General features: G+C 38.7%; 1 protein-coding gene across 1 annotated transcript in view; it reads left to right on the top strand.

Moving 5' to 3' along the window:
- The window catches only part of CLCA1 (chloride channel accessory 1), a 30177-nt gene extending 7168 nt beyond the window's left edge, over window positions 1–23009 (top strand). The window contains exons 4-14 of the mRNA XM_032303497.1: window positions 1521–1626; window positions 5525–5702; window positions 8697–8915; window positions 9482–9709; window positions 12555–12729; window positions 14573–14679; window positions 16684–16899; window positions 17469–17730; window positions 18795–18965; window positions 21192–21431; window positions 22512–23009. Coding sequence (XP_032159388.1) covers window positions 1521–1626; window positions 5525–5702; window positions 8697–8915; window positions 9482–9709; window positions 12555–12729; window positions 14573–14679; window positions 16684–16899; window positions 17469–17730; window positions 18795–18965; window positions 21192–21431; window positions 22512–22894 — 2285 coding nt within the window. The 3' untranslated portion in view covers window positions 22895–23009. The remainder of the gene's footprint in view (window positions 1–1520; window positions 1627–5524; window positions 5703–8696; window positions 8916–9481; window positions 9710–12554; window positions 12730–14572; window positions 14680–16683; window positions 16900–17468; window positions 17731–18794; window positions 18966–21191; window positions 21432–22511) is intronic.
- Window positions 23010–26953: the final 3944 nt, after the last annotated feature.

Here is a 26953-nt window from a genome sequence, read left to right as displayed (position 1 = left end):
CCTAGAACACCGACAGACCTTATCAGAAAGAGGTGTCAAACAAATGTACTTCTTTGTTGTTCTTTTACAACACTCGATCTCAACTCCGTATCAAAGAGAAAATTCCCAACATATGGCTCAATGTGTGTTGAATAGATTTACCTAACTGCCCCCTCCCACTCCTGAGCCCACCTTAGCCACCATAGTCACCACATATAATGCCATTCCTTTATAATCTTTCCTTTCTGTACTGTGACTTCATGCCTGCTCCCCCAAAACCTACCCTTCCCTTTAAGAAGCCATGAGTTATTCCCCAGCACTGATAGAATAGTTTAAATCTTCAGTGTGATCTACAAGGTCTTTCTTAGCATGTGCCCTCTCATTTAGCCTTCCAAATTCAGCATACCTAGGAATTTACATTCCAGAAAAACTGAGCTGAATATAAGTCACTAAGATTCATGCAAATTTAACAAATACTGAGTGCCTATTTAGTTCTAGGCACTATTTCCAAGGCAAGACAGTGAAGAAATCAAGGTGTCTGTTCTTATGAAAACAAGTGTCTAGGGGAGACACTAGCATGTAAGCAGCATTGAAAATATAACATGTTAAGTGCCATAATGGAATGTAATGAAAGCGCAAAGAAGGAGTATCTGGACTAGTCTGAGGGTGTCTGAGAAGGCTTTTGGTGACTATGAGCCTGATTCTGAAAGAAAAGTAGGAGCTATCCAGATGGAGAAAGAGAGAGAGTGTGTGTTCTGAGCCAGAGGAAAAATATGTGAAAAGAACCAGAGATGGGCAAGAGCAAGGTGTAACCCTAGAAAGTAAAAGGGAGTTTAGGAATTCACTGTGCTTGGAACTGAGTTAAGAACAGCAAGAAATAATGGCTACAGAGAAGAGCAGGGCCTGGATCATCAGGAACCTTGTATGCCATGTTGAGAAATGGGATTTAACTTGAGCACCATAGGGCAGCCACCGAAGACTAGCGATATGGAGGCGAGGTGGGTTTCTACTGCAGTGATTCAGGAGTAGGTGGCGGTAAGACTAGAAATATGAGACTAAGTCAAAGCAAAAAGGCAGAAGTATAGTAGGCAGGCCTTGACAGTTAGCCAGAATGAGCCGTGAGGGAGAAGGACACACTGGTGATGCTGCCCAGGCTGCCTCGTGACTACCTCTAGCTCCACAGCAGCCCGCGCTGACTTCCATCATGACACTTACGCAACTTGGGATTTAGTTATCTGGTCATCTGCGTCATCTGCTGGAGCATGATCTGCATGAGGACAAGGCAGTTGTTTCATCTTTGTATGAGCAACTGCCTGGCACTTACCAGTGTCTAATTAACATTTGAGGAGCCAAAATAAGGAGTTACATTTTTAAGAAATGTGCAGTTGTTATTTGATTTTTTCCTAAGGAAATCAAACATTTAATTTTAAAAAATTAACATAGCAAAGTATAATGATGTTTGGAAAAATTATTTTCTCCCAGCACGAGAAGATAATCTTGCCATTCTTATTGTAATTGGGTGTTTCAAATATTTCTTACAGGAAGAGTCTTTGTCCATGAATGGGCTCATCTACGATGGGGGGTATTTGATGAGTACAATAATAACCAGAAATTCTACTTACTCAATGGAAAAAGAGAAGCAGTAAGGTATGTATATTTTGATTTAACTTCTCCCAAACTATTTTAAATTGAAAACAATTTTTTCAGGAATTGATGACATTAAAAGTATCAGGTTTTTTTCATCTTATTTTGATCTCTCATTCTTAGTGTCTTCTTTTTCAGCTTCCCAAAAAACTACCGATTTTGTACACATTGTAAGTGCTTCAAATAGTTGAATTCTCTACTGTGTAGCTATAAATTATTTGCTTCTGTGTGTGTGTGTGTGTGTGTGTGTGTGTGTGTGTGTAACTATAAGAAATCCACAGGTGCTATGTTCAGTGTCTCCATCTTCCTGCATCAGAATCAGGGACATAAACAAATCTCACGCATTCTTCAGTGCCTTCAGGGCAGAATGATATCTATGCAGACTTCATTAGTATGATTGGGCCTAGGAGGGACAGTAGAACTTAAAAGAATGACAATCCAAATATTAAAACAAAACAGAATTTATCCCAATTTAATTTTTTTTTTTTTTTTAATTTGGAAGAGAGAGAAAGAGCATGAGGAGGGAGGAGGGGCAAAAGGAGAGGGAAAAGCAGACTCCTTGAGGATCAGGGAGCCCAGTGCAGGACTCAATCCTAGGACTCTAGGTTCATGACCTGAGACAAAGGCAGACACTTACCCAACTGAGCCACCCAGGTGCCCCCCATCCCAATTTAAATTAAACTTTCTGTGGTGTCAATAGAAAGCAAACTGAATATTTGTAAAGTACTCTTGGCTGCCTTATTTTATGAGTGAGATTGGTTTCAGTGAATATAAACTTCTTTAGCACAAACAGGAAAGACAGGGAAATTCCTAATCTACTTTGAAGAGCTAGCATAATTCAGAATACTAAAATCTGACAGGCGGGGCACCTGGTTGACTTTTTAGATGAATGGGTAAAGAAGATGTGATATATATAATATTATATATTCCACTCTATGTATATAATATATATATTCCATTCAAACTCTGTTATATGGAATGGAATGATGGAATAATATATTCCATTATATATACAATATGCTGTTAATCCTATATATAAAAATGGAATATATATATGTATACATATATATATACACACAACACACACATATACATATAATGGAATACTACTATTCAGTCATAAAAAAATGAAATATTGTCATTTGCAACCACATGAGTGCAGTATAATGCTAAGTGAAATAAAACAGAGAAAGACAAAAAAATAAATAAGATAGAATAAATTTTAAAAAGACAGAGAAAGACAAATGTTATATGATTTCACTCATATGTAGAATTTAAGAAATAAACACATGTGCAAAGGGAAAAAAAGAGTGAGAGACAAACCAAGAAAGACTCCTAACTAACTGAACAAACTCATGGTTACCAGGGAGGAAGTGGGGGTAGGGGAAGGAGTGAAATAGGTATTAGGGACTAAGGAGTGCACTTGTCATGATAAGCACCACGTAATTAAAATAAAAACTTAATAGATAAATAAAATAATTTTTTTATATATATTTTATTTTATTTTATTTTTTATTTCCAGCATAACAGTATTTATTATTTTTGCACCACACCCCGTGCTCCATGCAATCCGTGCCCTCTATAATACCCACCACCTGGTACCCCAACCTCCCACCCCCCGTCCCTTCAAAACCCTCAGATTGTTTTTCAGAGTCCATAGTCTCTCATGGTTCACCTCCCCTTCCAATTTCCCCCAACTCCCTTCTCCACTCTAAGTCCCCATGTCCTCCATGCTATAGATAAATAAAATAATTTTTAAAGTAGGGGAAACTCTAGGCAATGTGAAAATCAATATGAAGAGAACAACAAAATCCTTCTAAAGGGTTTAAAAGAATATCAAGATAAATTGGGAGACTTTCAATTCATGGAAGATGTAAATTCAACCCAAATTAATATATAGGTTTTATGAAACTATTTAAGATGCTAACAAAATTTTTTAAAAAAAGAATAATAGTAATAACAAAGGGAAATTCTACTTATTGAATTTAAGTATATACTAATGCTACATTAATTAAAACAGTATGGACTGGTAGACACATATATAATAATTTATTATTTAATACAGCTAGAATTACAAAGCTATGAGGAAAGGCAGAATTTCTTAAGAGATCAGGACAATTTTTAAATATGTGGGGGAAAAATTAATAGACCCTTCTCCAATTGGATAGAGTCAACATATAGTGAGAGAGTAGGAAAAGTTAGATGAATATTAGCTCTTTTGTGGTGAAGGTCTTTCTATGCATTCAAGAGTTAGAAAAAGTCATAACTAAAAGAATAACATATTTGGCAACCTAAGAATTAAAATTGTTATTGTATACAAATCAAACATAAACTAAATAAAAAGGTAAAAACAGAACAAAGTATTTAGAAAAATTAAGAAATCAGGCTTTTAAAAGCTTAGTATTATAACTCAAAATGAACTTTTGAAAACCATAAGGAAAACAGTAACATTCTCATAGAAAAATGGATACTGGAAAAGAAAGAATAATTCACAAAAGAAGAAATAAAAATGGCTGATAAACATACAATAAATATTTAGACTTACTAGCACAAATTTGACAAAGATGAGAATTGTTTATTATTACTCTCAGTGGGATGAGCAGTCCCACAGAGAGCTGTAAGAGGCATGAATCGGTGCAGCTTTCCTATAAAGCAATTTGTTGACACATAAGATCTGTGAAATTTTTCTTATTTTTTGATTCTGTAATTCCGTGTTTCAAAATCCATTTTAATGGGGACCTGGGTAGCTCAGTCAATTAGGCATCTGCCTTCAGGTCAGGTTATGATCCCAGGGTCCTGAGATAAAATCATGAGTCAGGCTCTCTGCTGAACAGGTAGCCTGCTTCTCCCTCTCCCTCTGCCTGCTGCTCCCCCCTGCTTGTGCTCTCTCTCTCTTTCTGTCAAATAAATAAATAAATAAATTTCTTTTTAAAAAATCCATTTTAAGGGAAATCATAGAATGGGTTGTATCAACAGATTTTAAAATGTTCAAACTTCTACTCCAGGAATCAATCCTGCAGCAAACTTGGAAACAGTGTCAAAACTTTATGTGAATTTTTATTTATTCATTGAAGTTTTACTTTTAATACTGACAAATTGGGGGAAGCATATTAAGTAAATTAAGACTAGATTCGTATTATAGTATCAAAACATATAGCTATTAAAATCACATTTTAAAAGAATACTATGAATTATAATGATATATTAAAATCTTAAATATGCTAATATACCAAGTTTCTTAAAATAGGAAGCAAAGCTATATGTACAATGTTATGCTGATTTATAGAGAAGAAAATACTTCAACATGTTAACAGTAGCTTATTTCTTATGGTGGGACATGATTTTTTTCTTTTCTTCTTAATATTCTTGCTATTTTACAAACTTCCTCTAGTGTTCATATACTCAAAAAATAAAATATTGGGTAAAGACAATCCATTTATAATAGCCACAAACTCATAAGCATATAAGGAAAAATCTAAAATACCTATGAACATACAAGAACTATGCAAAAATTGCATGACATAAACTAACTAGAAAACCAGAAAAAGTTCACAAGCTTTTAAGGGAAACAAAAGAGAGCTTCTGATTTATGACCTAGGAAAGAGGGTCCTAGATGAGGACGTGGCTAAGGATGTGGATCCTTATTACCTGATGGTGATCATAAGCCAGACTTAGCTTTTCTGCTGCAGAGAAACAAATTCTGATACTGTTTGGGGAACTCTTCACTGTCTGGCAAACAAAAATGACACTGATGTGAATTTCATAATTTTGCTATTTAAGGTGATGTATTTGTTCACTGAATTATAAGAGGAAGTGGTAGACATCAGAACAACCTGACCACAGAGTCTAAGCCTCTGAAATGATTATAGCACCTAAACTTCTAACTTTAATATATTTTCAGATGTTCAGCAAGGATTGCTGGTAAATATCAAGCAGAACACTGTCAGGGAGGCAGCTGTGCCTGGAAACCATGTAAAATCGACCAAGCAACAGGGCTGTACAAAGAAGGGTGTGAGTTCATACCTAATAAATTCCAGACTGAGAAGGCTTCCATAATGTTTTCGCCAAGTATTAATTCTGTAAGTACCCTGTTCTTTTGCTTTCTTGGCACTTACGAATTTAGAGAGGTTCTTATTCCTGATTGCTGCAAGGAAGGATCTTACTTTAGGAAATCACCAGTGAGCAGCTGATTCTCTGTGGGACAAGCTGGAAGTACAAAATCAGGGATAAAGTCATATCTTCCTCCTCCCCTTTCCTTAGGTCAATTCCTGCGGCTCCATTATCTCCCTCCCAGAAGCTTGGACTTTTTTGTTTTGTTTTGTTTTTTTAAAGATTTTATTTATTTATTTATTTATCTGGCAGAGAAATAGCACAAGTAAGTAGAGCAGCAGGCAGAGGGAAAGAGAGAAGCAGGCTCTCTGCTGAGCAGGGAGCCCGATGTGGCACTCGATCCCAGGATCCTGGAATCATGACCTGAGTCAAAGGCAGCAGCTTAACCGACTGAGCCACCCAGGTGCCCCAAAAGCTTGGAGTTTCAGTGCTTAGAATTACTTCAAATATCCTTAAAGGCAGACAAGCACAAAAATTCTTAGTTAAATAAGAAATTTACCCAAAAGGATCAGACACTTCTTTTTATTTCTTAATAAGGACACGATTAATAGCCTTAAATCTGACTTGCAGAGATCTTTTCAGCCTGCATATTTGCTGTTGGTTGTTAACTGTAATTTTTTTTATCTTTTTAAGAGCATTGGTGAAGGCATTTGTAAGGAGTTGGTCATAGATTTAATAGGCTTAAGTAGTTTTAAAATACTTCATAATTTTTTTTTAATGATAAACAGGTGATAAAATAAACTTGACAAATTATCCTTATTAGTGCTAAATAAACATTTTGGCAAATCTGGACAACCTAAACCTAAATGTATCAGTTATCACTGACTAAAGTCAGTGGAGAGACTTTGTGGGGAGTCCCTTATCTTTCAGCCTCGTATATAAAATTCTGTTTTCCTTTTGAAATAGAGGATGATGTAAGTTATCAGAGTTATTGGTGGTCTAAGTTTTAAAAATGTGATTTACCATGCTTCAAAAGGATGCAATCCATTTCTAGACTTACTCGGAAATTTGTAAGAGGGGGTGCCTGTGTGGCCCAGTCGATTAAGTGTGTGCCTTCAGCTCAGGTCATGATCCCAAGGTCCTAGGGTTGAATCCTGTGTTGGGCTCCTTGCTCAGTGGGGAGCTTGCTTCTCCCTCTGCCTGCCCCTCCCTGGCTCTTGCTTGCTCTCTCTCTCTCTCTCTCTCTCTGACAAGTAAATAAATAAATAATCTTTTTTAAAAAGTATAATATAGAAAAATAAAAAGAAAGAAACTTTCAAGAGGGGGCCCAGATTTTGTGGCTTTGTGTTTTAAATTAATCACAAAGTTAAATTTGTTGTACAGTCAGGTTTGGGAACCTCTGCCTATAGTTTACATATAAGTTTTTCCGATCCCCTGCTAAAATAGAGCCTTATGATATTATGGAAACACAACCAAAATGACCTGGGAAATGCCAATGAGGAGGAAAATAAGTGTTTTACAGATAATGATTACTTTCTAAGTTACTAGAATCTTGGATATTTAGGATTTTTAATTGGACGATAATACCATGAATAACAATCTGAGAGGAGGAATGAAATTACACATGCTTTGGGTACTGTGGCTCCTTTTTTAATCCCTCAAATACTAGAGATACAAATCTTAAAGATAGGGGAGGAAACTGTCATTTATCGGCTGTGTTAGTATGGACCTTATTCCCTATGTTCTCATGTAATTCTTGCATAATAACTATTGCCCTTTTGTAGATTTAAAAAAAAAAACCTGATATGTAGATTTTAGGTTACTCAAAAAACAACAAACTTATATTGAGCTTTTATTATGTCAGACACTAAGCCAAGTTTTGAGGAAGCAAAATTTAATGAGACAATTTTCTACTATAGATGGGTTTGTAGCCCAATAAGTGTACTAACAATGTTAAAGAGGTCTTACTGAAGTATCTCTAGGGTACTGTGAAGCCACAGGGCTGAGTGAAAATTCTTTGGGGGGAGTAGGAAATAAAGAGAAAATGAACTTTTGGCTGAAATGTGAGGGTAAAGTTCACGATGCAGAAGACAGAGGAAGAGGAATTCCTTGACCAAGGGGGAAACCATGAGCAAAGGCGAGTTTGAGAACTTATGGATTACAGTAGGGGAAATTAGAGACTTGGAATGCACAGCCAGAGTGAGGATGGAGAGTGAAGCAAAGTCTGAATCATGGAGATTGCTGCTTGCTATGCAAATAGTCCAGAAATAGTGTGTGAGAAATAAGGAGCTGCCAAAGGGTCTTGAGCACAGAATTAATAAAGAAGCTGTTTCTGGAAACTGTGGAGTGGGCCAATTGGAGGGCAAACAAGATGGAAAAGTCAGATAGTAGACCAAAATAGTCCGAGGCAGGGACCATAAGGCTTTGAATGCAGATTCCAATGGAGAAGGAAAAAGATGATGAACTAGAGAAGCAGTGAAATAGATGGATCTTGGTTATTTTGTAGAAGGAGGAAGATAGGATTTCCTGATGGAGGTGACTGGGTGGACAGGAGGAGGAGCAGAGTTAAAGGAAAGGTGGTAAATTCAACTGCGAACACATGAAGGTTGAGGAGCTGGCGGGACGTCTTAGTGGAAAGAGCTGGAATGCAGGGTATTGGTCAGTGAGTGGGAAGAGGGAGTGGGAAGTAAAAGGATGGAGAGATAAGATGTTACCAGCAGAGAAATGTTAGGAAGTGGGTGGTTTGAAGACCGTGGTGATGCTTGAAATGGCAGTTTGAGAAGTAGGAAGGAAGCCAAGAGCAGATAAATAGATTGCTGAGGAGTACCAAGGGTCCAATAAGGTTGAAGATGTGGTATGAGACAGGAAGTCTGAATTATGACTGTGAATTTCCCCAGCAGTGCCCTGTAGTGATTGCGGGATTAAGCCAAGCTTATGGGTTAGCAGGGCAGACTAGGAAGGAGGGCAAGGGATTTAAATATCCTCTCTACTGTTTATCTCTGTAATTTTATCGACAATTTCAGGTGGTTGAATTCTGTACAGAAAAAAACCACAATAAAGAGGCCCCAAACCCACAAAACCAAAAATGTAATCTCCGAAGCACATGGGAAGTGATACGTGATTCTGAGGACTTTCAGAAAACCACTCCTATGACGACCCAGCCACCTGCACCCACGTTCTCACTGCTGCAAATTGGACAAAGAATTGTGTGTTTAGTTCTCGATAAGTCTGGAAGCATGACGGTACGTTAACTGGTCTTGGTCTTCAGGGTGCTGCTCTCAACGTTTGTGTATGATATGATTGGGACCACAGTTTGTAACAGGTTGGGAATAAACAGAACCCTTAGGGTCAGAACAGTTATAGCAATAACATTACCATTAAAAACACCCACCTCAACTCTATTCAACAGGAATTCAACAGCAAGAGTCTCATTTGCCAAATAAAATTAGCTTTTAATTTGTGAGCAAGATCTGCTGAAGTATATAGCCTTGACATTTTTTAATGTTTCACTGACAGTATGTCCATCTATAGAACTCTTACTAAAGCAGTAATGATCTAACTACTGCCTAATCTAGCTTGATCTTTTAGGGCTGTTTAAACAAAGGCCCTAAAATTCTACCCAGATGTTACTAATTATAAAGGAGAAATTTAATATGGAAATTTAATTTAATATCAAGACCCCTGAATAGGCTTATTGTCATTTACTCGATGTTAAGGCAGTCATTTTCAAATTTCCTCTGCCCTGTTTTATTATTAGTCTGCTCATCTAAACCCAACCTGACTGCTTTTCTTTTACTTTTCCATTTAGAATGGTGACCGCCTTAACCGACTGAATCAAGCCGGCAAACTTTTCCTTCTGCAAATAGTTGAGCAAGGCTCCTGGGCTGGGATGGTGACATTTGACAGTGCTGCCCATGTACAAAGTGAACTTGTACAGATAAACAGTGCTGCAGAAAGGGATGCCCTCACCAAAAGGTTACCGGCAGTGGCTGCAGGAGGAACATCCATCTGCTCCGGGCTTCGATCAGCATTTGCTGTAAGACGAGTTGCCCTGTCACTTGTCAATGTTTACAATTTGTTTCCTAAACTTAAGTCTGTTTTCAACAAAATTAAGTCAAATTTTCTCCAATACTTAAATTCTTTCATAATAGAGCACCACCTACCTACCTTTCTAAGGTCCCATACCAGGAACACTCTTCCAGGTGTCCTATATCTCAGCAACTTGGATCACTTGTCCTTCAGCGCTTCCACACCTTTGCCAGGCTCCCCCCTTAGAATATTTTCTCCTTCCTCTTCTGTCCCTCAAATCACAGTCATTCTTCAAGAATCCATCCCAGACATGACCTACTTCTGGACATCTTTCCTGATTCTTTCAGTTGTACAGAATCACTCTTTCTAAATCCTGTAAACTTTAACAAAAAAATTTCTTCTGACTTCTGGCTCTTCTGTCTGATTTTCTTTTTCTTTCTTTTTTTTTTAAACATTGTTTTATTTTATTTTATTTTATTTAAGATTTTATTTATTTATTTGACAGAGATCACAAGTAGACAGAGAGGCAGGCAGAGAGAGAGGAAGGGAAGCAGGCTCCCAGGGAGCCCGATGTGGGACTCAATCCAAGGACCCTGAGATCATGACCTGAGCCGAAGGCAGCAGCTTAACCCACTGAGCCACCCAGGCGCCCCTTCTGTCTGATTTTCTAATCATGTGCTTCACTCAAGCAAAATTTCATTAGGGATAAGACTTAACCTCTTGACCTCTGAGGCTGCTGCACAGTATCTTTTATACAGAAGGGTCTCAATAATATTGAATTATTTGATAGCACCTGATACCTCTTTGCTCCAAACACATAATCTAATATTCCATAGTTATTTAGAAGATCTTTAACCTCATGAAACAAAGAATAAGAGGCTGAAAGAAGCTGGCTGATTAAGGTCTCAAAATCCCTGTGACATCTTGGGCAGGTCAGCTGTCTGTCGAATAGGGGGAACAACACGCCCCGGGGCTGTTCCAGATTCCCAAGCAGCAGCAGGAACATTTAGTTTCCAGCTCACACTATTGTATGTGGACAACACAATATTTCCTCAAATTCAGTCTGTCCCTGGGACCTTTTATTCCACCTTTAAGTTCAGTTCCCTAAAAGTGGTTCCCACTGTATGCACAGTCAGCTGCAGAACCCTTGTCCAGAGGCCTGTGGGCATCTGGATTCTCTCGCCTCTGCCACTCACCCAAGCTTTGATTAAAGAAGCAAATGAGAGAGGTGAATGGACAGTGAAATCGCTGACATGTAATATTAAACTCCTGCTATGCAAAATCTTAGGGGAGATGAGTAATGCCAGGTGGCCTGGTGGTGAAGAGAGAACTTCTGGCTCTGCATTTCCCACTTAGATGGGTGAGAGAGAGTGTGAAGGATACAACTGGAATTTAGATGCTCCCCCTGCCCAATGGAGTCCAGATATGGGATGGGAGGAGCTTGCGTGTGATGAGGTAAAGAGCCTTGGGTCCTACAGTGTCCCAAGTTCCCCATTGGTTCCTGCAGCAGGGCCCTTGTCAGGTCTGTTTTGGGCTCCCCTGTCTGTTGAGGTGCCCATTGGACTTTGTTCTCTGGGCTTGATTCAGGCCCAGTCATCTTTGCTGACTAAGCCACACCCTGGATCCCACTATTGAAGCAGAGCCCTAAGCACCACTTTGTCCTCCATCCGACTCCTAAGGAGACTGAACACCCCTCAGCCTGTCTGGTGAGATGACCTCTTCTCTTTCCTGCTGACTTCTGTCTTCTCTGTGGGATATGTGGGAACTTACACACATTTTCCACAGCATATAGCAGTGATAGAGAGTAGGACAAAGGAATCCAAATTAAGGCCTTTCTCTGGCCTCTCAGTTTGTTCAGATCAAGGCCATGGCCATGGTTGAGAGGATCCTGGGCTTTAGGCTCTATCATGTAGCAGCAGGCACAGTTCTGCTCTCTTCCCTTGTGTGGCAGCCCCTCAGAGTTCAAACAGTGCAGCAGAAGTACTCTCTTCTCTTAGCTTTTCTTTCAACCTACTGAAGGTGCTTTCCCTTTCTGCGTCTGGTCCAGGGAAGAGAGGTTATTCAGGCTTGATTGCTAGTTTTCCCTACTGGGTCTCTCCTTCTACTCTTTTTAGGGGAAGAGTGGACTCTTGCATTCCTCTTCTGAAATGAGTAACACTATTTTTTAAATCTAATTTTCCTTCTATCAACATCTTATCCAACACTGGTAAAAAAAAAAAAATCTGTGCTTTCTACACAATGTAAAAAACTATAATCCATGTTAATCAGGAATGGTTGAAACATTGATGTCATAAGATCATTAGGAGCTGGGGTTAATAGAATAAAATTATTTATTTTAATCAGAGGTAATATTAAAAATTTTAATAATTCCTGTGACCTGGGTACTTACCAGTCAGAACTAATGCCAACCATAAACAGCTGGTATAGTCAGATGGTGAATATCATGCAAGCTAACTCTACCCTGTGTCTAATATCTCCCATATATTATCCCTATTCAATGAGGGTGGTTTCTGAAAGCATCTGGGAACCTCCAGAAGCCTGTCAAGGAGAGATCATATGAAGGAAACTAAAAACCTCCTTTGCGGCTTCCCCAGTGCTATGAATCTCTATAACTACCCTGACATTTTTTTACAGAGCCCACTTTGCAGTAGGGTAACCAAAAGAAAAGACTGTTGTCAAATTCCTTTAGTGTTGCTGATTTAAAATTTTATCACTTAGAGAGAGAGCTATTTGACAATTCTCAGGCACTTTTGTTCAATCCCTCTGGAATTTCTCTTCTCATTCCTGTTAAATGCTGTTCTCCCAAATACCTTGGCCACACTGATAACTCATACACTGCATTATGTTCTTAGGTTATTAGGAAGAAATTCTCAACAGATGGATCTGAAATCGTGCTGCTGACCGATGGAGAGGATAACACTATAAGCTCGTGCTTCAACGAGGTGAAACAAAGTGGAGCTGTCATCCACACAGTCGCGCTGGGGCCCTCTGCCGCAAAAGAACTAGAGGAGCTGTCTAAAATGACAGGTGAAGGACGGTCTGCTGCTGCTGTGTCCCACTGAATTGCTGAGTTGTCTCTTCCACTGTACTGTGCGCTCCAGTGAACAAGGGAGAAGGGGAAGGGTGGGCTATATATAGAGAGGGGGAATCTTATTAACCAACTACCCGCCTTTTCCTCCAAATGACCATTAGAATTGACTCTCCCCATTTCTCTTAAGGCCTCAGTTCTAGGATTATGGTAGTCTGGAGGAAGATGGGATCAGCACAGCACTCTAGTTAGGACTCAGGTCTCTTTTCCCAGACACTTTTTAAGTAAGGACTGCAAAGAACATAATATATTAGCCAGGAACCACTCTTTTCCAACTGGCAGCTGGCCTACAGACCCAGGGGGAAGAGATGATAAGCCACTAATTATATAATGCCATGATACAAGTACTCTATTAACTATAGAAGGCACACTAGAATGGAAAGCCTTTGACCTTATTAAGGGAAGGAGAAGGTCCAGAAAGGTGACCTCTAAATTGAGACTTTAATAAGGAGTAGCAGGGGAAAAGCAAAGAACCCGCTGAGTGCACAGAAGGTCACTCTGACAATGTAGAAAACAATGCATTTTCTCCTTAAAATATTAATATATTGAGTTCCTAATCTCACACACACAGATGGTTTAAAAAGATTCCATATGTGCCTGGCTTCCTTAGCAGAGTAAGTAGGCACAGTATTTTTTTAACTTAGGGCCAGCATTATAGATATCAATTATTATGCTGAGTTGTCTCCTGAGGGAGCTAAAATGATGGACTGCTTATTCCTAATACCACATGTCTTGGGCTGGGTTTCCTAGCAGCAGAGCCTGAGACAAGGATTTGGGTGCATGTGATTTATAGAGGGAGAGCTCTCAGGAGAACAGGAGAAAGGGCAGTAGGATAGGACAGGGGAAGGACACAAGCACAGAAGTGGACTTAGAGTCTAGCTGAAGCCTAACACTATAGGGAGCTCTCAATCTGGAATTGCATCACACATTTGGTACACTCTTGAGGCAAAGGGCTGACCTTTTGTACCACTGTGTCCATCAGTCATCAGCCGTGGACAATCAAGGCAAGATGGAGGTGAGGGAGCATGTTACTTCTCCAGCAAGCATAACCTCTTTTGGTAAGGCAATTTTCTGGAAAAAGGAAGAGTTATATTCCATTAGCAGCTAACACTTAGAGCAGCAGGGGAAAGATTCGATTGCCTCAGAAAGGGTATCTGGGTGGGGCCCCAAGAGCATTACCAAAGTACTTAAACCCTTAGATGGCATTAATGGTTTAAAAGTGTTTTCACATCAACTGTCTTAGTTACACGTGCTCTAAACAGCCCAAGACTGGGATACCTGGTGTATAATCTATTTTTTACTCTATATTATACTTCCTATAACTGTCCCTTGCAGCTGTTATTTCTTGCTGTTGTTAACATATATATGTTTTATGATTTAGGAGAAAACCCAAAAGTCAAGCTTGTTAAGATTATGTCTAAAATAAGAATAAACCAATAGGCTTGGAATAAGGCTTAATGAATTCTCTTATATGAAGCATATGACCTTTAAAACATGAAATTTTATGTTACTAGTTTTGACCTATCAGAGATTCATGGCTGCTTTGCAGATAATTGACCTAGCTGGGCAACTGAGATGTTGCTGAAGCTATTATTTAGTAGGATTAAAAATTTAGTATCGACTTCTGAATTAATCTGGATGCCTGGTTGATGGTGATTGATTAATATTTTAAAACTGCAATAGATTATTTATGTCATGTATTCTGCTATCTTAACAGTAGCTAAAATGGTGCAAATACTTGCTTTCTAGAAAACAACTTCTGATAATATAAATGTGTTTTAGGAGGTTTACAGACATATGCTTCAGATCAGGCTCAGAACAATGGTCTCATTGATGCTTTTGGGGCCCTTTCATCTGGAAATGGAGCTGCCTCCCAGCGTGCTATCCAGGTCAGAATTTTTACTCTCTGGTTTTTCATGTTTCTAAATAATTATAACCAAAATGGAGAGTTTAATGGTTAAAATTTTTAAGTGCTACATTTGTCTAGTAGTAAGGTAAAACTAAAAATAGATGTTTTACCCTGATATTGGACATTATTGCTAAAATGTAACACTACTTTTTTAAAGCAAAGCAATTAGTGTTTACTTGTTTGGAAACAGTATTGACTTCTCCACAGAAACCAGCAACATACAATATAATAGGTCCAAAAATTCTTTTTTTTAACATCTGTTAACAAGCACCCATAGCAATATAATTGGCTCAAAATTTTCTTCACAGTAGATCAACTTAACACAAATTTTCTGGGACAAGTCAGTGTTCGTGGATTATGTGCTCTATTTTTCCATTACCTCAAATCTCTGATATTTGCCAGGATTTCCTTATGGGTGAAAAGTGTTTTGCTCTGTGAAAAGCCCATGATGTCTGTCAAGACACCTGGATTCTGGTCCTGGGCCTGCCATTAACTCTCGAACTGTAGGTTAAGAACTTCTCCTTTCTGGGCCTCAGTTTCTCAGCCAGATACGAACCAGAACCATGGGCCCATTTGGTTCTAAAATGCCAAGAAAACCAAATTTTCTTTCAAAAATTTTGGGACTATTCATTAAGAAAAAAACAAATATATTTTAAATGTTCTTCTTGCGTTTCAAAAGCTACTCATATGAATTTTTAAGCTAGAGAGTAAATAATCAGAACTCACATCTATGTGAATTATTATTTTTATTGTGATAATTTTATTGTGAGAGTTTGGATGAAAGTAAAAAAACAATGTCATGCTAAAGCCAAAAATTGACAGATTTTGAAACAATAGGTTTTCTGATCTACCAGGGTAGCATTTATTCAATCAAAGAAGATAGCAGTTATACTCATTTGTGTTATCCTAGCTCAGATTTAGAAAACTGAACTCAAGAGTCCAATCTGGAAATTGGAGGAATGTGTCTGAAAAAGTGATTAAACTGATGAAGGACAAGTTCATGGTCAGGCAGTTTCTGCCCATTACTTTTGTATTTAAGAAGCCTAAGAGTGAGAGAGAGAGAGAGAAATGAGCAGAACTCATTTCCCCACCTGCCTTAAGAATCAGATTTAGGAGCCCTTCAGTATATGAGTGTAAGAGCCCTTTACTTCTTCCACATCCAAGATCAAATCTACCTATGAAATCAGAAATCTGACTCTATGACCCAGCCTCCCTATCTTCTCTTAGATATCAGTTTAAGGACAGGAGATAATTATCTAGGAGACAGTCCTCAAGGTCACATTCTCTGTAAAAGTCCTGTTAACCCTTCCCCACCTCAGTCTCTGTTCTAACCACTTCTTCATTCTTCTCCAAACAACAAATCAGCCTTGGCCCTTGACTTATTTTCATTTATCTTCACAGGGGCTACTTGATCCAGCATTGGTTATTTGCAAAAAGTCCCAGTCAGGCCCCTAAAGAGTTAAGTTTATAGTCTAGTAAACAGGATGAGATATAAACACAAGTAGGTATAAAGGAAAACACTGGGAGAGTATCAAAGGAGTGACAGAAACAAGATTCTGTGAGAACTCACAGGAGGGAGAGATAATTCTCAGTCAGTAAGTGAGATGGACTTTAGAGAAAATTTCAGAGAGAAAGTGCCATTTGAACCCAGTTTTGAAGGATTGGTAAGGCTTAGATAAATGGAGTTGAATGTATAGACTTCCAGGAAAAGCAGAGAGTATGATAAAGTCAGAGTCAGGGATTCATGAGTGTCATTTGGGAAGTGGTCTAGTTTGGGTGTAGGAATAAACATTGTGGAAGCTAAGGCTGGAAGAAAGGTAATTTAGAACTGGATAATGATTAAGACCTAAATACTAAGCCAAGGACTCAGGCATCACAGAAGGCTTTTAATGGGGCAACTGGGAATTGGAGGCAGAATGGAAGAGACTGTGTGATGGGGGCTATATTCTCCAGAATGTAAAGAGCTGTTTTTCTTTCTTAACAGCTTGAGAGTAGAGGCTTAACTCTCCAGAACAATCAGTGGATGAATGGCACAGTGCTTGTGGACAGCACTGTGGGAAAGGACACGTTATTTCTCATCACTTGGACAACACAGCCTCCCCAAATCCTTCTCAGTGATCCTAGTGGAAAGAAACAAGATGGCTTGGTAGTGGACACAAGCACTAGAATGGCCTACCTCCAGATCCCAGGCACTGCAAAGGTATGGACTAGGGTTTTATCCTTCCCACAATTTGACAAGATAAATTGAAGTTTTTACAAAATAGCTTTTTCAATGTGGGTGGTTGCTAAAAGGAGAGTTAGTATTGAATGAAAGAGAGAACAAGGAAAATTCTCTATCTAATTCTCTATCTCATTAGTATGACAGCAAATCAAGGGAAAGGAAATTGATGATATTTTCTACAGGTACTAAAGGGAGAAGTTTCAAATTACATAGAAGTCAAGATGCAAAATGGTCCTTGAAACTTCGGGATCATGAAAAATATCACCTCAGCGACCCATTGATTTGATACTGCTTTTTAGAAACCAAGGAAATAAGGACACAGCTTTCTGACCTCATTTTCCCCAACTAGGATTTTCTTGACAGTAAGAACCATGTAGTTAACCCAAATGTACCAGAATTTCCCTTGGTTGACAAAATTATCAGAGATCTTCTTAAATATGCTTTTGTAACATGCTTTTACAAGATAAGCTCTCCTATAGGTAGCATTCAAGTCAGGTCTGTGTCACCTACAGTTATTAATTGGAAATGTCTCCATTTGTTTTGGTCAGGTTGGTACTTGGAGTTACAGTCTGAAAGCAAGCTCACAAACCCTGACTCTGACTGTAACCTCCCGTGCTTCAAGTGCTACTCTGCCTCCAATTACAGTGACCTCTAAAATGAGCAAAGACCAAGGCAAATTTCCTAGCCCTATGGCCGTTTATGCAAAGATTCATCAAGGATCCTCGCCAATCCTCAGGGCTACTGTCACAGCTATAATAGAATCAGTGAATGGTAAAACAGTTAACCTTGAATTACTGGACAATGGAGCAGGTAACCATTCCAAAGATTGGAAAACACATCTTTCTTTTCCAAAAAGCAATCAAGGAACAGAAGGAGGGCATGATCTGGTGCGGACAGTTAGAATCAGAGAGTCAGTCCGCCATGGGGGGTCTGGTTGGGAGAGTTCTCTGCTTCCCCACAATTCCTGTATTTTAAAATGTTGGACAGCATGAAGAAGGGCTTACCTTTAGCTTCTGCAAAGACCAAACACATTAGTGGCTCAAGTTTAATACACTTAGATACTCTAGGGAGTTGTCAGAGGGTATTCCATACTCCCCAAAAGGGAAGGAGGAAAATTAATAGCTATTTTATGTTATAGTATCTTCATTTTTATCTTTACCGCACTTTTGAGATATTATTAACCCTACATTACAGATGAAGAAATTGAGGCTTTCACATTTAGAAAGAGGCAGAGATAAATTCATGTGCAGTTATATGTGCCTGCTATATCTATGCAGACTCTGCATTAGTTTGCCCCCAAAATGAAAATCCTGCCCATTATTTTTTAAAGAAATCAGGGAGTGAGAGAAAGAGAATTCTACATTTCTTTATAGAAGGCACATGACTGCTTACTATGATGCAAGTAACCTTATTAGAACAAATTCTATAAATGGATTTCCTACCCAAATCTACCCTGGTGAGAAGCCATAAGTTTTTTAAAAAAAGATAATCATATAACGTTTTTTCTTCATAGTAATGTGCAACAACTCAACTCAGTTCGACAGATACTTAATGAATAGTTACCTTGACCTATGTTGGATGTAGCAGACACATGGCATGACCTCTGATTTCAGAAAGAAAGACAACAATTCAGGAAGATAAAATATACACATACATATGAAGCTAAACACACACAGAGACATATACACGCATATGCATGTGCACCTAAGAGAAAAAGTAGATTTCATCTTTAATGGAATCAAATCCTAAACTCTCTTGGAGATAGTGCAAGGTTATCTTTGCTTTGAAAATTTTTAACCCACATATGAGTTGGAAATATACAAATGTGCATCCGCCTTTCAGATATTCATCAATTTCTTCATTTTCCTGTCAAGGTGCTGATGCTACTAAGGACGATGGTATCTATTCGAGGTATTTTACGGCTTATGATACAAATGGTAGATACAGTGTGAAAGTGAGGGCTCTGGGAGGAATAAATGCAGCTGGACAGAGGGTGAGACCCCAGCAGAATGGAGCCATGCACATGCCTGGCTGGATTGAGAATGGTAAGTAATCTGTAATCACACACCTGGCTTGAATAAAAAGGCTTGGGATCAGGAGAAAACCAATAAGCCTGTGGGGAGAATGGTGTGATTGGATATCAGGGTTTTTCAGTCTGAACACTATATTTTGGGCCAACACTACATTTGTGACATTTGGGGCCACATAATTCTTTGTTGTGGGGGCTGTCCTGTGCATTGTAGGAGGTATACTAGCATTCCTGTCCTCTACTCACTAGGTATCAGAGGCATCCCCCACAGTCATGGCAATCAAAACTGTCTCCAAACATCATCGACTGTCCTCTAGAGGCAAAGTAACCCTCAGATGAAAGCCAAGAGATTGAAAGCAGCTTTCTACTGCCTGGGTTCACATTCTAGCCCTCTACCAAAGTATTTTAGATAATCTCTTTGTGCTTCACTTTCCTCAGTTATAAAATGGGAATAACAATGGTAACTACCTCGTAAGGTAGTTATGAGGAATGAACAAGGAAATACATCTAATGAGCTGTTGCTGGTAAATAAAAGTGTTAAATAAATGTTTGCTATTATTTTTAATAAATTTTAAAACATTTTATAATGAAGCTCTTTCCACTGATAGTGGCATTTCTATAGAATAAGGGAATTTACAGCTTATTATATGCATCAGTATCACAAGCCCCACTGTCTCCTTTCTCTTGCTCAGACCTGGGAGAATAGTAGATGAACCTAGTATCAGCCAGTACACTGAGCCCACAAGTAAGCAGGTGGGGAAATTGTGCTCCAAGAAACAGGCAGTCCTATATAGTCTTGGTCATAAACACCTGCCCGGGATTAGAGCTGGAATTGGGACCAAGACTAGTACTGATGGGTTCCAGGACTTGTTTTCCATCAATCTCTTTTTCTTAGCACCTGGTGTATTGTAAGAATAGCTCCTCCAAGAAGCTTCCCATTGTCCTATTTACTTGGATGTGTGCTCAGTAAAAGGAGGATTTTAGGACATGTGGTGTTTCATGCAAAGGTGAGCACAAGAAAAAACAATGCATTAAAGACATTGCTTCCAAAGCTATTTCACATATTTCGGCTTAGTTTATTTTCATTTGTTCTTCTTTCCAAGTTAGGGGGAAAAGGCAGGAGCTTCTTGGTTTAATGGCTATATCTAGCCTCATGCTCAGTGTTTTGCTCACATTAGAACATTACATTCTTCTAATTGTGCCATTTTAAAGACCGAGAAACAGAGGCTAGAGAGGTTATCGGCCTGTGATAGGACCTGGCTTGGCATTGGAGAGCCATATTTTTTCCTCTATCCCTTGATGAATACCAAGAGAGATGCTCTCTATTGGTGAATTGAATACTAACTCTGAACCTGCTACAGTATCTGCTTTATCTTTGCCCAAGACCAGATGGATGGGTATGAAGATCGATCTGTCTTTACAGACAAAAATTTTAAGAGTTAAAGAAGTAGGTTTTAGGAAAGAGTAAATTCTGTGTAATGCCTTGTTAGGGTATTACGGAATATTTTTATTGAAATGAGAATTGGAGAACCCTACTGATTGAGCAGGTCAGGATATTCTTTGAGTTCCAGGATTATTTTTATACAACATTTCAGCAAGAATGTGAAGAATATTGAAATTGCTACAAGCACTAATTTCCTAGGCATTCAATGGAAAATCGGAAGTCTTCGAAAAGCATAAAATTTTAGAACCTCTAACATAAAACAGTTTATGAGAAGCTGCCGTCTAATAAGAATGATAAAACACAAACATAGAGATAGAGGGGGAAAATGCATGGAAGAAATAATCAGGGCAATTCTTGATGGTCCAAATTATTAATTACCAAGTAAATAGGAAAAATAATAAAACCAACCACATTAACTAGGTGAAAGAGATTTCTTGAGGCAGTCTAAGAAGGCTTAAAATAGAGGTGGGATTTAAACTGATCTAGGAAGAGTAAAATCAGGATGGGCAAAAAGATGGGAAGAGAAACAACTCCACGACAAATGTCATGAAAATAAATTATGAGAATTGTTATTCCAGAAAATATCTGTAAGATAAAATAAACTGTGATTCTCTCTTTGCTTTTTTTCCTCTGATGCAACCTGATTTGGGATCTTACACAAAACTAATTTTGTGTGTGGAAGAAGGCAAAGGCGAGAGTAGGAAGAGGGCAATCTGACAACAAAACAAAGGGAAGTATAGTCATATAGTTGCTTGTAATGTAATGTAATGTAATGTAGTGTAATGTAATGTGTTGCAGGTGAAATAAAATGGAATCCACTGAGACCTGAAATTAGTAAGAATGATCTTGACGGCAACCAAGTGTGTTTCAGCAGAACAACCTCAGGAGGTTCATTTGTGGCCTCTGGTGTCCCACAGGCTCCCATACCTGACCGCTTTCCACCTTGTCAAATCACTGATCTTAAGGCAAAAATCCAAGGGAACAAATTTATTAATTTGACTTGGACAGCTCCTGGGGATGATTATGATCATGGAAGAGGTAAGCGGAATGTGGTGTGAACCGTGTAAAGGAGTTTTCCAGCCAATAGGGGTGCAGAAGGAGGTGAGGCAGACAGACATGTTATGGTGCATGGGGAAGACAGGAAGCAAGAGGGATTGTGAATGTCCTATGAAATGAAAGGTTAGGATTTTTAAATAGGAGAGGTTTAGAACCTGAAAAGCTGGCCCACATTTATCTTTTAAGAGGTTTCAACCAGTAACAGGCAATCTTTAGATTTTTTTGCAATCTTACCAAACTGTCTTTTAATAAACCCCATTCTTAGCAATCACTTTGGAACGGCTTGGGAATACAGCATAGATCTCTATGGAGCAGAACTGACCTTTGGGAGAAAACTCGGGTCCTACTAGATTTTTGTCTTGAGGTATAGTCTTCAGATGGCAGCATGGACATCATAGAAATGCTTGTTAGAAATGTAGAACTCCAGTCCCCAATGAGACCTACAAAACCAGAATCTGTCTTTTAAGGTCCCTGGGTATTTTTTATGTACATGAAAATTTGAGAGGCACTGTACCCAAAACTCCTCTATAAATAATAAGCAATAAGCAATAGTTTAAAGACTTCCTCTCTCAGCCAGATGCAAATATAGAAATGCTGATCAAGACTTTAGCTCATGCCTGCCCAGTTTTAATTATTTATTTATTTATTTATTTATTTATTTATTTATTTATCGAGAGAGCACGAGCATGCATGTGATGGGGAAGAGTGGAGACAGGTGAAGGAGTAGGGGCAGAGGGAGAGGGAGAATCTTAAGTAGGCTCCATGCCCAGCAGGAAGCTCTTCAGGGCTTAATCTCACCACCCTGGATCATAACCTGAGCCAAAATCAGGTAAAGATGCTTAACCAACTGAGCCACCCAGGCACCCCTTGATCCAGTTTTACATTTATCACTCTGTTGAGATACACAAACAAGAATGTAAAAAGAATACTAAAGCTTATAAATATGGACCATCAACTACATTTATTCACTAGAACTTTATAGAATGGTAATATAGTTTCTTATAGACTTAAAACTTCTATAACACTTGAGAATAACAAGTCACGATTTTTTTTTCTTTTTAGCTCTCAAATATATCATTAAAATAAGTGCAAGTATTCTTGATCTCAGAGACAATTTCACTGAATCACTTCAAGTGAACACATCTGATCTTATCCCGAAGGAGGCCAACTCTAAGGAAGTCTTCGTGTTTACACCGGAAAACATCCCTTTTGAAAATGGCACGGATCTCTTCATTGCAGTTCAGGCTGTTGATAAGTCTAATCTCAAGTCAGAAATCTCTAATATTGTGGGAGTGTCTTTGTTTATTCCTCCACCGACTCCTCCAGAGATACCTACTCCTCCTTGTCCTGATATCAATGTCAATAGCACCATTCCTGGCCTTCACATTTTAAAAATAATGTGGAAGTGGCTAGGGGAATTGCAGCTGTCAGTAGCCTTGGGCTGAGTTTCATGAGATGAATAAATCATCCACCCTTCTTTTGATTATAAAATTCTCCAAAATGTATTTTAAACTTTCCCGTAGAGGGTGATATAATAAAATCAAATGCTAAACAACTGGCTACATATGTATAAAGACTATCATTTAAGTCCAGAAGTTTAATCATCACACAGGCATTTATTAATGATTTTTTAAAAAGATTTTGTTTATTTATTTGACAGACAGAGATCACAAGTAGGCAGAGAGACAGGCAGATAGACAGGAGGAAGCAGGCTCCCTGCTGAACAGAGACCACCCCCCGCCCCATGTGGGGCTCAATCTCAGGACCCTGGGATCATGACCTGAGCCATCCAGGCGTCCCTATTAATGATTTTTAAAGAAGAGGTGCTTGCATCAATAAATGAAAGTATGTTTAATTCATTTTAAGGAGCTTTGCCAATGAAAAAAGAACATGTAATTGCATGTGAAAGGTGCTAGGTCCAACTATCTAAATATAAAAGGCACAACTTGCTATTTGTATCAACATTACCAGGAAAATGGATTCTCTTCTCTAAACTTGCAAGGATTACCCATTTCAGGAAGAGATTGCATTGCAGAAAGAAACAGTAGGATGATGACGTCTCCTTAGGCATAGAAATGTATGTTATGTGCATGAAATTACAAGTCAGTGATGCTTAAAGCCACAGTGGTGGGAGATGAGGTAGGAAATGTAGGTTCAAGCCAGATGTGAAGTAGAAGTGACTAAGAAATAAATGTTTTTTTGTGTGTGTACTTTGTGCTAAATGCTCTACCAATGCCCCATATGCATTTTCTTATGTAGTACAATTCAGTTCATTCAACAAATGTTCCTCAGCTGCCTATTATATTCCAGGCCCATGCTAGGTCCTGAATAGAAAAAAAAAAAAAAAAAAAAGAGTAAGAGTTGGTTTTTTTCCTCTAGGTAATAAAGAACATCTGAGGATATCTGATTTTTTTTTTTTTTAATTAAGAGACAGGTATAATCAGAGCTATGCTTCAGAAGAGGTACTTTGAGGACCATGTGAAGAACTGAATAAAGGTTGGAGATGTGTGACAGATTAAAAGGGAAGGAGAAGAAAAGGAAAAAAGGAGCCAAATAAACTTAGCAGTATGAGAGTCCCCACAGAGACTGATCACAAACTGCAGGGCCTCCCAGAAGTATTACTGCAAAAGATGGTTCAGGTTCTCAGTTCATTAGCATAATGAGTTCAAGATGTGGGTGTCTCTCTGATTGAAAATAAACTATTTTCAATAGGAGATTTTTCTACATAGGCCCCAAATTTATTTCTATGTAGATCTTCCTTATTTCAAAATAGGATTTCAGGTACCTTAGAGATACATTCAATAAACACAATAAAAAATTAAGAAAAATTAAAAATGAAATGAAATAAGTATATACTAAAAATAAAAGGAAGGTTCAGTACATCCAATGCCTAATATAATGTTCTGTACAATTGCTATAGCCTAGTCGCACATTTTATTTTGAGCTTCCAAGTAGGCAGAACAAAGGAAATATACAGAGTAACAAAATTAACAGAGTCTACAGTGGAAAACACATCAGAGGCTCAGGAGGAGCCAGGTGAAGTTTTACCCATAGATTCTTAATAAATTAGGGAACTGTGATATTAAGGGCTGCAGCCTCAGTGGCATCTATATCATAATCACAATAGCAAGTTTAACAGAGTGCAGATCACAGCATTCTTCTCTGTAATCCCACATCACTGTGATGTTACAGTGGAGTGATGTCCCAGCATTGTTTAGGAAAGACAATTATACACGGGGGAATCAAGCTCTTGAGTTTGCTCCAAAGATAAATTTTGGAGTAATGGATTGCCTGTCCTTCAGAACATTTTCTAAGTCAAACTTTCATTATAGCAAGTTTGTTATAATAATTGAACAGCAGAGAGTTCTGAGGCTAGGAAAACACCGATGTTCTAAACTTCAGCATTGCTTATTAAGGACACATCCAGGTACTCGGCCAACCAAATGGACAGAAGGTCAAATCAAAGTCTTCTTCTGAAAGTTACAAAACCAAACTGAGGCACACATATGACCAGAGGGCCACTCACTTAAGCCATGTGGAAAAATGGACCTGATGTCTCCAACTCAGCCCCATAGAACTTGGCTGCTATGGGTTTCACTTGGAAAATGTCTAAATCACTCATTGAGATTTTAATGTCCCATTTGGGCAAACTCAGTGGAATGTACCATGGGATAAGGCCAGGAACTGCACAGGGATGTATAGTGTTAGTTCAGAGAAAAGATAAATGTCAGCATGTAAATAAGAAAGCAGAGAATGGCAAAGAAAAACATTTTTATTTCCTCTGGGATGTAGGGAAGCTTGTTGCAAAATGAATCTGGAGTCATATGTGGCAATAAAACAAAAAACAACAACAAAACCCCCAAAATTTTGCCTTATGCCATTACTACCCCACAACCACCTTAGTTTTTTGTTTGTTTGTTTGTTTTTTGTTTGTTTGTTTTTAGTTTCTCCTAAGCCACTTAAGTGAGTGGGTGAATCTGGTGAATATATCTAAGACATTATTAACTTAGGACTTTCAAATAAAGGCCTGTGTCCTATGTAGGCTTTTTCATCTGAACCAAGTTTTACTCTGCTTCCCCTGTGAATCTTCTCTCTGCCTTCGTTACTCAACTGAACCTGAACCCTTATTGGAAGACTCCCTTTTCTCTAGAAGATACTACTCCTCCCAATGCACAAGTACTAGGGCTGGGTGGGGAGCAGTATTCTCTAAGCTCCCCTTTGCAACTTCCAAACTAGTCCATTACTCCTATGGTCTCATGTTTGTTTTTTCATGGGTTTTTGGAGAAAGTCTTCATCCTAATCTATCGCTGATCTATGTCATCATCCATCTATTTTCTTCACTGTCATCTACCAATTTCACCTAAGACAGGCACCTGGGTAACAATGTTTCCCCCTTGCCTGCTAAAATCATACTGCCTAGTATCAGAAACGATTTGAATGAATCCATCAATATCTTAGCCTCAAAATTCTTTGATCTTCACCCCATCTCCACTAAACTTTAGCAAACTATTGGACTGATTCATGCCTACACACACACACACACACACACACACACACACACACACACACACTTTTTTCTTTAAGATTTGAGAGAGAGAAAGAGACAGAGCACAAGCAGAGGGAACTGCAGGCTTCCTGCCAAGCAAGGAGATGGATGCAGGACTCCATCCCAGGACTCCGGGATCATGACCTGAACTGAAGGCAGATGCTTAACCTACTGAGCCACCCAGGTGTCCCATATATATATATAATTTTAAAGATTTTATCTATTTATTTGACAGAGAGAGACAGCAAGAGAGGGAACACAAGATGGGGGTGTGTATGAGAGGGAGCAGCAGGCTTCCTGCTGAGCAGGGAGCCTAATGAGGGGCTCCATCCCAGGACCCCGGGATCATGACCTGAGCCGAAGGCAGATGCTTAATGACTGAGTCAGCCAGGTGCCCCAAAAGTGCCTTTTTCTAAGTAAAAAAATGAGAGAAAAAAAAACCGAGAGAATATTGACAATTCCACATGGTTTGATCTAATATTTCTTTTTAAAAAAAGATTTTTATTTATTTATTTGAGAGAGAGAGTGCATGCACATGAGCTGGGGCTCAGGGGAAGAGAGGAAGAGGGAGAAGCAGGACCCCCACCTATCAGGGAACAGGATGAAGGACTTGATCTCCTATTACTTCTAAGGCCCAATCCAGAACTAATAATGGCATAGAACAACCTCATATATGAAATCTTAAAATCCAAAAACCTATTCTGACCACAATGTCTTAACTTCTGAGTTGTTCACTTCCTAACCCACTAAACTGGCTTTGCAATTTTATGATGACCTCTCATTACTCGATAGCCTCTATTACCCAGCCCATTCTCTTTTTTTCTGTACACCCTGATATGGTGTGTCACTTCAAGTATCCCCTTGACAACCCCTTCCATTCCCTCATCTACTTCTACTTATCTTGTTACCATACCTGCCCTGAAAGTCCCTAGCTTTGCATTAAGCATATTGTCTGTGT

This window comes from Mustela erminea, chromosome 10, assembly GCF_009829155.1.
Source record: "Mustela erminea isolate mMusErm1 chromosome 10, mMusErm1.Pri, whole genome shotgun sequence".
NCBI classification, from domain to species: domain Eukaryota; kingdom Metazoa; phylum Chordata; class Mammalia; order Carnivora; family Mustelidae; genus Mustela; species Mustela erminea.
Note: the sequence above shows the minus strand (reverse complement) of the source record. Positions and strands in the feature narration are given on the sequence as shown.